Consider the following 12,490-nt stretch of genomic DNA (forward strand, 5'->3'; position numbering starts at 1 on the left):
GCGTCCAGAGGACACTAGGACACACAGGACAGCAACTCTGGCCACATTACTCATAATTTTGTTGCCTTCAGAGGTAAATAAATAAATAAGTAGACTGACAGAGAATTGTATTTTTTGCCCACTGTGAATTTCGTTTAAAAACAACAACAACAAAACCAAAAAAAGAAGCGAAAAAAACTTTAGGCATCAAAAATGAAAGAAAATCTTGGCATAGGCAGCTCACCACCCCAGCACCTGGATTAGTGCCTTCCACAAATTGTGGAAGACTCTGAGCACTCAAGGACTGACTGTATAAAGAATGTATGACAGGCAGATGTGTGTTTGCTAGAACTCTGTGCACCACCACGGTGCCCGAAGAACACGATGCTGCAGAAAGGAAGGCAGATTGTTTTGAAGCTACAAGCCAAATACACCACAGCACACTGCCCTGTGAATTACCATCACAGATGCAAGAGGGAGACAGAGAAAGGCAGGCAAGGCGCAGAGGGAAAAGAGGGGCCTCTGAGCAGCTCACCGGCTCACTCTCTGGGAGAAGCATGGTCAGAGCTGGTATGCTGCTGACATACGCCAGGGCGCAGGTCGGCTGGCCATTATTTTGTGGACGAGAAGGCAGAGGCCCTAGGAGTCAGTCTGACTGGATCATCCCAGGATGTCACGGAGTGAAAAACTCAACCCCAGAGCACTTGACTTCAATGTCACCCTCCTCTCTGATGCCACAGTTGGCACTTGGACTCACCAGCTCTCCTAAAGGTGGTCATGCGGAGGGGCTCAGGTCTGACTCAGAGTACTTTGTCTCTCACACTGAGCCATAAGCACAGGGGCTCGGGGTACCCCTAAACAGGCCATGAAGGCCTTGTGGGGCACCTTCAAAGCTCTTCAGTGTCTCAGTGGAAACAGTCCCCTCAGGGAAGCTTCATTCCCAGTGATCCATTGATCACACCTTCTCCATCTGCCTCCTCCTCTTTCCAACAGCACACGGGGTAGCTTCTTGCGTTTTCAAGAAAAGAAATTCCCTTCTCAGATGGGAGGCCACGCAGGCTGTGCTTCTTGTGGGAATACCAAGTCCTCTCTTGCCTCATGTGTCTTGCCTGGCGGGCTGTGCAGCTCACTCGCCCAGGGTAAAGCATTGTGTGACAAGATCCCTGAAGAGCGTACCAAGGAGTGGGAGGGTGCAGGCACATCTTCCAGACTCAATCCACTCAAAGAGGGGTAATGGCCCTTAGCATTCCTGACAGCCTGTGGGGGAGGAGGCGCAAGGCTGCCAGAATGTGGAGTCAAATATTTTGAGATGCTCCCTGGACAGGAACAAAGGGAATGTCACGAAAAGTCCATTTAAAAGCACCGTGACAATAGGCATGTCGGTAGCCAATGCTGTAGCCAGCGTTTCTGCCACCCAGACCTACTTCGGCTCTCATTTTAATATTTTAAATTTGGGTAGGTTTGTAAGGGAGCAAATAACAGACTCAGTTAATAGTGAACCCTCATATCCCTTAAAAATTACTTCTGATCTTAAGACCTCTGTGTAGTAGCCTTGAAACGTCACCCTGTGACATCCGTAAGAAGAAAGCAAAGTGCTGGTCAAAGAGGCAAGGCGTTTGCCTGCACCAAGTTCAAATGCATGTGTGCGGAAGCCATCTCATTTGGTATCAACGGGGTCTGCAGACTAACTTCTGCTGTGGGAAGGAGGCAGACGGGAGGGATTTCCAATTTGGTGTCCCAGATCGCCCTGATCACCCACAAGGGGCTGCCCCCATCATCTGCAGGGGTACCACGTGGATTTGTGTGCTTCCTATGGCCGGCCTACCCTCCAGGTGGCGACCCTCCTCCACTCCTCACCTCCGTATCTAAGGGCAGTCTAGAAGCTTGGTGGCTGTTGTCATCATGAATACAGAGTGAGCATCAGGAACAAAGAAAAAAGTGATACTGATACTTAGTATCCAGCCGGGACCGAGGCTGGATGAGTGGCGCTGGCTGAGTGGCACTAACTTGTGTCTGATCACCAGCGGGTGATCATTCTCAGGGAGAACGGCTTAGAGTTCGTTTTCAAAATACGATTATTTATTTAGGTGTAATATGAATGCTAGGAGAGTGTGTGTGTGTGTGTGTGTGTGTGTGTGTGTGTGTGTGTGTGTAATTTTGAGACAATGTTTCATATATCACATAGCCCAGGCTGACCTGAAACTCACTATCTCACTCACTAGTGTGTGTGTGTGTGTGTGTGTGTGTGTGTGTGTGTGTGTGTGTGAGCATACATGTGCTTGTGCCTCCAGAGTCTAGAAGAAGGCATGGGATCTCCTGCAGTTCGAGTCGCAGGCAGTATGAGCCTCCTACCGTGGTGCTAGGAGCTGAACTCGGGTCCTCTGCAAGAGCCACATATGCTTTTAGCAACTGAGCTATTTCTCTAGCCCTTGTAAGTGTGATGTTCATATGATAAAGCATAGAATTTCAAGTGCATTGCTTGAAAAATTCCAGAAAGTCAGCATACTCACACAGCTACCACTTGGGTCAGGATACAAAGTATTTTGGTGCCCCTTCTTGTTGTCTGGGTAACAACAATAACACACACACACACACACACACACACACACACACACACACACACACACACACACGCCTACTGCAATTTCTGGCTAAAATAAGAGTGCAAGAAGTAACAGGTGACCCCAAAAGCAATGCCAAAACACTTCCCCAGGTAGTGTGCAGCTACATTTCTGTAGGGTAGAAACAATCCCCACATTGCTAACACAGCTTTTCTTTACCCTACCTACCCTCAAAGAAGAGGCACCTTTGAAACAGAGGCTTCCAACATGGCCCCTACCTGTACAGAGTAAAAAGCAACTGAGGAGGACAAGGCATGGGAGGGTAGGAGGGGGAGAGGGACAGGGACATGCTGGTGGTTAGGGGGTGGTATTCCCAGACTTTTTCAGTAGCTCACCCAAAATATCAGCCCCCAAATGATAAACCCATGTCAGAAGTGCCACAGCTTGTGCTGGAGACAAGCCATGAGGGTGATACCATACTTCGCCTTCAGTAAAATAGCCTTACAGAGTGAGATTCCGCCACTGAGGAATACAGTGAGCGCCAAAAGTTGAGTCCACAAAAATGGAGCTGTCTGTCTGTGTTGGAAATGTCAAATCCTAGAGTAGAGAAACTGGCTGGCGACTACTGTGACACACTGCGCACAGGTGACCTGTGTCAAGGAGCTTGCTGCTGCAGAGAAACAGCTTCTCGCCTTCAGGATCTAGGTACATGTTTTCATGTGCAACAATACAGTTAAAAAAAAAAATTAAAACCAGGTATAGTGGTGCAAACATGGGATTCCCTACTTTTGAGGCCTCGAGGCAGGAGGATTCTAGGACAACCTGGGTCACATTAAAACTCTCAAAAACAAGCCAGGTGGTGGTGGTACTTGCCTTTAATCCCAGCACTTGGGAGGCAGAGCCAGGCGGATCTCTGCGAGTTTGAGGCCAGCCTGGTCTACAGAGTGAGATCCAGGACAAGCTCCAAAACCACACAGAGAAATCCTGTCTCTAAAAACAAAACAAACAAACAAACAAAACAAAACAAAAAAACTCTCTCAAAAGCAAACAAACAAATGAACAAAAAACAAACCAAACCCCTAAACAAACAACAATAAAACAGGAAAAAAGAAAAGGGACTAGGGATGTAGCCCAGTGAGTAGAACAGTCTCTAGCATTCTCTCAGCCCTAAGTTCAGATCCCCAGTGCTGCATAAAGGAAGATGTGAGTCACCCCTGTTAGCCAAGGACTTGGGATGTGGAGTGGGGATCAGGAGAACCTGTCTCAAAAAAAAAATGGGATGCTATTTTTAATAAGAGTGATTAGTGTAGGCGGAGCAATACACAATAGATACACAATAGCAGGGGATGTGATCCACAGATGGCCCCGACAGTTCCCAACCTCAGGCTGGGACATACTGACTTCCCAATATAAAGTTCTGAACCTTTTTTTTACTCCCTAAAGATCAGACCAGTGCTCACAGATAGCAATGGCTCATGTGGCAGAGAGGATCCACACCAGGGGAACCAACAGCCCTTTGCTTACTATCTGAAAATTTAAGAGTGTGTGTGCACTTATGCAAGGTGCATGGGTGTGTGTGAACATGTGTGAACACACATGTGAAGGCCAGAGGACACGCTTAAGTACCCATTCCTCAAGTGTTGCCTGGCATTTTTTTTGAAATAGGTTCTCTCATAACCGGGAACTTGCTATGGAGGTTAGGCTGTCTGGTCAATGAGCCCCAGGGATCCACCTGTCCCTGCCTCTGTAGCATTGGGAGTTCAGATGCCCACCACCACACCCAGATTTTTTTTTTTTTAAAAATGTGGTTTTTGGGTATTGATCTCAGGTCCTCAGGCTTGCATTTTATCAACTGACTTCTCTCTCCATTCTCTGCTGTTTGTTTAAAAACAGACTGAAACTGAGGTCCAGGGAGGGAACAGGGTCTCTTCACTGTTATGAATTATGCATGCATGGGAAACTCTGAGCTGGCCAGGCCAGGGTATCCCACTCGTGCAGGGAGCCATGCTGGCATGTTGGGCAGATGCAGTGGCAGGCTGAAGGGTGACCCACTCCATGCGGGCATGGCGGTGGGTACACATTCACAAGCTAGATGCTACATCTGCGTGGAAATGGTTTATTATAATAGAGAGACGGAGAGAAGACAGGAAAGAGGGAGAGAAGGGGAAAAGAGAGAGAAGGGAAGAGAGAGGAGAAGGAAAGAGAGAGAGAGGTCGAGGGGTGCACACCTCATGGGAGTGGAAAGGGGGGGGAGTTTTTCTGTCAGGACGAAGGGTGTGTCAGGACCAAGGGGTGGGGTTTTAAGGGGAGGATCAAACACTCACACCACAACAATGAGGGTGCAAGGCTGCTTTGCCATCTGTATCACCCACTACCTGGCCCCCATTTCCTGTAGAAAGGAGACAGAGACTAGATGCCAGAGGCTGATCCTCCTCTCATTAGCCTGGGAATTCCGATCACCACAAGCCGGGGCTAGCAGGGACAGTGGAGGAGCCTGGGAGGACCTATGCTGCCCCTTACCTGCACATCCAGGTTTCTCCGGGAGGAGGCAGGCGTGTTGGCGTAGGAGCTGATGGATGAGCTGGTATTGATGTCATCGGTGCTGAGGTTGTCTATGGTGTCGCTGATGCCGCTGCTGACCGAGCTGCTGTCATCCCAGCTGGCAAGACAAAGACATCCTGAGCAACAGAGCTTCCCAACCTTCTAGAGCAGCCTGGTCTAGAAAAGGTCCAGCCTGTGACCGAGTGTCTCCCAGGGGCCTCCTGCTCAGATGGGGACTCAGCTATAAGAGAACCTGAGTGAAAGGGCTGGTCCCACTTCTCCAGGGGCTGCAGACCTTGGTGATGTCCCTTCCATCTTTCCCTTCACTCTAGGGACTCTGTTGAAGGTAACCACTCCTCCCCAGGACCAGGGGCAGGGCAAGATTGGCGGGGGAGGAAGAGTCAATGCTGTCCCTTGCTGGAGGAAGGGGAGCAGAGCGGGAGAGCTGCTGTGTGACTTCCTAGACACCTCCCTAGAACAAATGTCCGAGGAGGGAGAGTGAAAGTATCACCACAGACCAGCCCATCCTATCAGTAGCTCTGCCTTCACAATGCCCCAGGGTACATACAGAGCATGGCTCTTCCCTCCCAAACTTCTGATAGGGAAAGGTCAACCCCTTCCTGCTCAAGACCATTCTCCCGGCAATGATCCTCCATCCTTGGTTCCCAGTCACTGTCTCCCACCTCCCAACACCATCATACTTAACCCAGCCCCTGACCTTACCACTGCCTTTTGCAAAATACATCCATCCATGTGCAGCTCTGTGCAGCATGTCCCCTTGGGCTCTGCCTGCACTCCGTGGCTTCCTCTTAACTCACCCTCCCATGGCAGCCCGAGTGACCTTCTGCATGTCATTGGGTCTGGTTCTCCCTTCCTTAATGTCTCCTCCAGCTGTCACTCCTCCTCGCCCCTCCCCCAGGTGTGGCTGGTGTCCCTCTCCAATCCCATCTTGCAGCCTGGTCTTCATTGTGCACTTGGCTCTGACCACATGGACTTCTGTCCTTTCTAAGCCAGGACTGTTCTCCTTCGCAAGGCTTTCATTGGCTCCTTATCTTTTAGGTCTTGGTGGAAATGTCACCTCTTCAGAAAGGCCATCCCATTCCCTATCAAGCCATCATGTTCTATTATCCCAATATGATAATTTTTCTTATTTGTTTGTGGGATGGTAGGTATACAGCCAAGTGTTCAATGAGTACTTGCTGAATTGAAACATGGGTGAATTCCATAAAGTAAGATGCCAATGTCAGCGTGACACTGTTCTATTTGAGCTGGTTACAACGGTATTATTATTCCTCCATTGTACAGCTAGAGAAACTGAGGCTTAGAAAGGTGGGGTGCCGTGTACAAGGTCAGCTCGAGAGATCAGGATCCTGGGTCAGAATCCAGTCATTCGGACATCACTGTGACAACATACAGCTTCCCATGACATCCTCTACACACACCAAATATGACATAGTCCATGTTCCCAAGAGGTCAAGAACTTGGCTGTGGGTCACACAAAGCAGGAAGGAGAAGACTGATACTCAGGCAATGACTTAATCAAATTACTGCCCCATGTGCCTTTGCATGGTGACTGTTGCTAAAGACCTTGAAGAGGGGCGTCAGGAAGCCTTCAAAGTATTGGGTGGCTGAAATTTTAAAAAGCCTCGAGAGCCTTTCTACAAAACACACACACACACACACACACACACACACACACACACACACACACACACACACAACGCAAAAGAAGCTGTAGTTCGTTACACTAGCATAGAAGGCATCTGCCGCTACATGCCGAGCAGGTCTGCTGACCAGGGAAGAGGAAGGGGCTTCGGTCCAGTTGCTCAGCATGCCCATCAGGCTTTCCCAAGTCAGGCTGGAACGCTGCACAGAATGCAGAACCGTGAAGTTGATGTGCATAGTAGAGGGGATAGAGACTAAGAGCAAGGGCTCCATGGATGCTGTGGGTGGGAGGGATGGACGGTTCTTTGGTATGGCTGGTGCACCTGACAGACCTGGAGTCAGAAATACCCAGGGCAGTGTGAGGACCACGCTCTCTGCTCCCGCTCAAAGCGAGTGCGTAGGCTTGTTATTTGGTAAACATGCTCACTAACCAGCTATCAGGGAACTGTAATTTGCAAGTGACTCCAGACATGTAACTGAGAGTCAGACATGAGGAATGTGGAAAGCAACATGTCAGCTAAGCAGGAAGGACATCAGTGGAGGCAGTCAAGCAGTGAGGAAATCGGTACAGGGAAACCTGGACAGGGAGGCGGGGTCGAACTCAAATTGGGCAATCAATACTGAAACAAGTTATGAGAAGCGATTAACATTAGGACTTGAAAGAAATCCAGAAGTTGTAGCTGGGTGGTGGTGGTGGTGGCGGTGGCGGCGGCGGTGGCGGCGGCGGCGGCAGCAGCAGCGCTGCATGCTTTTAATCCCAGAGACAGGTGGATCTCTGGAGTTTGAGACCAGCCTGTTCTACAGATTGAGTCCCAGAATAACCAGGGCTATAAAGAAATCCTGTCTTGAACAACAAAACAATACGAAAATCCAAAAGTTGTATATTTACTACAGAACAAGGAGATGGGATTTTGAGTATGAAATCCTGGGGGCCAATGATTCAGAGGGATCCACTTCCACTTGGGAATAGAACGGCCATTCTTAAGTGGGATTCGACCACACCTGGGTTCTAGCCTCAAATCTGACAGAGAAAAACTCTCTAATAGTTAGGAGCCCACTGGAGATGACAAGAGTTGGGAGAATGTGATTTTTAAAGCTTCGAAAGGACAGTAAGCCACAGTGTGAACACATGAAGTTTAGAAAGCCCTGTGAGCTGGTCTAATCTCTAATCATTTAAACACACAGGCACATTTGAGCACACTACAAACTACCCTTGGGATTCATAGCTTTAAGAAATTTATTTATAGCTGGGTGGCAGTAGCCCACACCTTTAATCCCAGCACTCGGGAGGCAGAGATAGGCGGGTCTCTGTGAGTTCGAGGCCAGCCTGGTCTACAGAGCAAGTTCCAGAACAACCACAGTCACACAGAGAAACCCTGTCTTGAAAACCAGGGCACGGGGGGCGGGGGGGATTTATTTATGCCAGGCTGGTGGCGCATGCCTTTTATCTTAACACTTAGGAGGCAGAGGCAAGTAAGTAGATCTGAGTTTGAGGCCGGCCTGGTTTATATAGCAAGTTCTAGGACAGCCAGGATTATACAGAGAAATCCTGTCTTGAAAAACCATTATACATATTTGTTTATTTACTTATCATATTTAATATCAAATATTATATCATATCAAATATTAAACATATTTGTTTGTTTATTTATGTGTATCAGTGTTTAGCCTACATGTAAGTCTTCACCGTGTGTGTGTGTGTGTGTGTGTGTGTGTGTGTGTGTGTGTGCCTGCCTGGTGCCCACAAAGGGCAGAAGAGAGCGTTGGCTCCCCTTGTAAGCTAAAGACTCATGCACATAAAATAAAAATAAATTTTAAAAACCTTTTTACAAAAATATAATTTCTACTTGCGGATTGGGACCTTGCGGCACCTGTGTGCCTGGTACCGAGAGGCCAGAAGAGGATGTCAAACCCTCTGGAACTGGAGTTACAGGTGGCTATAAGTCAGTATGCCAGTGCTGAGAACACAAACTCGGATCTTCTGCACCAGCAGCCAGTGCCCATAACCACTGAGCTATCACTTTAACCCTGAAATAATCTGAATTTACACAGGAATATTTGACTTAGATATCAGTCTTGTAAGGAAATCCAGGTTTAAACAACAAAACTTAAGTTTATCGAGTATTAAACTGCATGAACTCTAAGAGGCTGTTTGCTGCACACAGATCTTCTTCTGATGTTAACATGTTTCTGTCAAGGCCGATTTGGAGACCTGGGTGGTAGCTCAGTTGGCTGAGTGCTTATCTGGCTTGCACAAAGCCCTGGGTTTGATCCCCAGTGTCATATAAACAGGGCCTGGTGGCACACACCTATAATCCTAGCGCTGAGGAGATGGAGGCAGGAAGTTCAAGACTTGGTCTACAAAGTGAGTTCTGGGACAGCCAGAGCTGTTACACAGAGAAACCCTGTCCCAAAAAAACCAAAAAACAAACAAAAAAAGAAGTTCAAGACTACTCCACACAAACTAAACTCAAGGCAATCCAAGGCAACCTGAGACCCTATGGGTTTGGTTGTTGTTGTTGGGGCTGTTTGTTTGTTTAAGGAAGTTTTGTTTTCCGAATAATTTTTATACAAATGAGCTCCCTCTGGCTCCTCAGCAGCTTCTCTGGTCTTCCCCTTTGCTCTGCATTTCAAGGCTTTCAAAGCAGCATTTTCACAATCAGTCTCCCAGCTGCCTCCTGGAGGTGGGATTTCCATAACCTGGCCTGCTCCTGGGCTCCTTCCCCCGCCCTTCCTCTTCCCTTTTCTCATGCCCTGGAGCTGGCATTACATGCTGCAATGGTGAGTTGCTTGACTCAGGTCCTCTGTTAGGGCAGCAAGTGCTTTTAAAGGCTAAGCCATCTCTCCAGCTCCTCCTCTTAATTTTTTAAAAATTACACGTATTATTATTATTGTTGTTGTTGTTGTTGTTATTATTATTATTATTATTATTATTATTATTACTATTGTGTGTGTAGGTGCCACAGTGCACATGTGGAGGTCAGAATGTAACTTGAAGGAGTCAGTTCTCTTCTACCATGTGGGTCCTGAGAAGGGAACTCAGGTAGTCAGGGTTGGCAGCATCATTACCTGCTGAGCCATCTGGGCAGCACTCCTCTTTTTAAATTTCAATACAGATCACAGATACATGCCAGCAGTTCTTGGCTGAACAATGGCAAGGACGCTTCCAGAGATACGCGGGAACAATCAACACAGAAGCCCCACTTCCCAGCCATGTACAAGCTTGTGCTTTCTTCTCCATGAACCACCCAACACCTCAAATTACAAGAGATCAGCTTTGAAGATAATCATCTACTTTTATCCAACGAGAGGGTGGGATTCCATAAGACAAATACATACATATACATTTTTTTTTTTTTTAAATTCAGGGTCTCATGTAACTCAGGCTGGCTTAAAACCTGCCGAAAAGCTGAGGAGGACCCTGAACTCCTGATTCTCTCTGCCTCCCAAGTGCTGGGATTACAGGCATGGACTACCACGTCCAGATTACCAAACACTTGTTCATTAAGAACTTTAGACTGAACAGTTTTGAACTCTAAGCCAATGGCCTTCATTTATTCATCTATCTAATCAGCCAGCCCTTCCAGCTGCCAGACCTTGGGAGATTTGGGATCACGCAGGATTCAGAGTGCTCCCTGACTGCCTACCCAATGTTTGGGACCAGTGAGAACCTGGGATATAAATTTAATGCCAATAAGGGAGATGGCAGAGGGCAGACATGGTACTGGTTCCAAATGGCTCTGGTCTCCTGCAGCCACCAGCACAGACTGGCCTGTTCCAAGTCCAGGCCCATGGGCTCTTTGCTCCCTGCTCTCTCATACCAGTATGCACAGGGTAGAGCCCAAGCCTCTTCCTGCATCCCCAGAGCCATGTCCCGGGAGAGTTCAGATAAGGTCCATCTTCTGCAGGCTCTGGGCTCTTCTTCTGTATAAGCAAAGGACTGGACTAAACCCCAGAAGGTTCCTTTCAGACCAAGACAAATCAGTACACTGTTGTCCCCCCTGGGGCCTCCTTGCCCACTCAGCAACACTGCCAATCAGGCCACTGTTCTCCTAATGTCCAGCCTCTTCCTTGCTCCACTTCACCACTCAGATTAGTCTGAGGTATTTTTTTTGTTTTCGTGTTGTTTTCCATGTATAGTGTGTGTGGTGTGCATGTCTGTTTTAGAAGCCAGAGGTCTACGTCATGTTGAGAGTCTTCTTTAAAGACTCTGGACCTTATATACTGAGGCAGTGTCTCTCATTTGAACTCAGAGCTAGATTAGCTAGTTTGCTCTGGCGATCCCTGCCTCTGCCTAGCAACAGCTGGGACTGGCCCCGCCCCCTGGGATTTACATGGGTACTGAGAATCCAAACTCCCCCCCCCCCCATCACACTTGATGGGAAAATGCTTTACTCACTGACTTATTTAAGCCTACAGAGTAATAGGTACAATATTTTGCATGTATGCCATGTCAGGTAGCCCTGAGTGGTATCTTCTTTTAATTTAAAAAAAAATTGTGTGTGTGTTTGTGTGTGTGTGTGTATGAGTGGTTTTGCCTGCAAGTATGTCTGTGCACCACTTGTGTGTCTGGTGCCCACTGTGTCTCCTGAAACTGGAGTTACATATGTTTGTAAGCCTCCATGTGGGTGCTGGGGATTGAACTCAGGATCTCTGGAAGAGCAGCCAATGCCCCCAACCAGGGAGCCACCTCTGCAGCCCAATGACAGGTGTCTCTTTTTAAGTTGCTCTCTCATCCAACATCAGCCCGTGCCCACTGCCCCACGTGGTCATCCACTCAAAGGCTACAAACCCACTATAGAATCTTTACAGCCACTTCACATTTAGGCCACAGTCTATCCACACAGAAACAGGGTAGGCTCGCTCCTGCCTGGTATTTATGGTCACCAAGGACTGTGTCTGTCAGACATACCAGACATCAATTGGGCCAATGACATTTTTCACTCTCGGTTTCTGCAAATGGTTAGGACCCAGAACATCCCCCAGAAGGTGGGATTCAACCCCATTCCAGCTCATCAGGAAGAAAGTCCTCAGAGCTGATGTGGTTCAAATCCTCCGCCTGCCAATCGGCATCTTTACCACCAAACCTCTACCTGGCAAGCAGAGAGGAACATGGAGAGGAGACACAGGGCAGCCAGCACCCAGCAATTCCCTTAGAACCAAGATTCTTATAGTGCCCAGATATGCTTCTGCCACTCCTGGGGGAAATACAGATGTGAAAGATCAATACAAAATTAATGAGTGTGCACTTCACTAGAAAAATCCATGAACCCAGAGATCCGGTTTCAGCAGCTGATGTCACTGAGTCGGGAATTCAAGGGCCACTCACCCGCTTTGAGCACACTACCAGCCGCCCAAGTGTGGGCTGTCTGAATGAAAGTTGCAGGTAACAGGGCTGTAAATTATTTCAGCTCTGCACACTTCTGGCTTTGCCCCAGAGTTGTGGGGAGTGATCACCCCAAGGGCAGGAGAAGGCAAGTTTGAGCTAGGGGTGGGGTTTTGGGGGAATTTAAAGCAACAGAACCAGCAAGGATCTTGAATTAATGTGATAACATATTTACAACTTCGCCTCTCACTCAAAACAGACTGGCAAGGTTAGAAGGACAGGCACTCAGATCTTTCCACCCAGATTTACATTCCCTGACTCTGGAATTACTGAAGGACCTACAGGGAGGGAGGGAGGGAGAGGGGAAGGGAGGGAAGGAGGATTCATTAAGCTTTTCAAATAGACTCCATGAGAGAGA

At 48.1% G+C, this 12,490-nt stretch overlaps 1 protein-coding gene across 1 annotated transcript in view; it reads right to left on the minus strand.

Moving 5' to 3' along the window:
• The window catches only part of Nav2 (neuron navigator 2), a 367,113-nt gene that overhangs the window by 71,723 nt on the left and 282,900 nt on the right, over positions 1-12,490 (minus strand). Inside the window, 1 exon segment of the mRNA XM_052762814.1 lies at positions 5,061-5,199. Coding sequence (XP_052618774.1) covers positions 5,061-5,199 — 139 coding nt within the window.

The sequence above is a fragment of the Peromyscus californicus genome, unplaced genomic scaffold (assembly GCF_007827085.1).
Source record: "Peromyscus californicus insignis strain IS unplaced genomic scaffold, ASM782708v3 Scaffold_4__1_contigs__length_199733344, whole genome shotgun sequence".
NCBI classification, from domain to species: domain Eukaryota; kingdom Metazoa; phylum Chordata; class Mammalia; order Rodentia; family Cricetidae; genus Peromyscus; species Peromyscus californicus.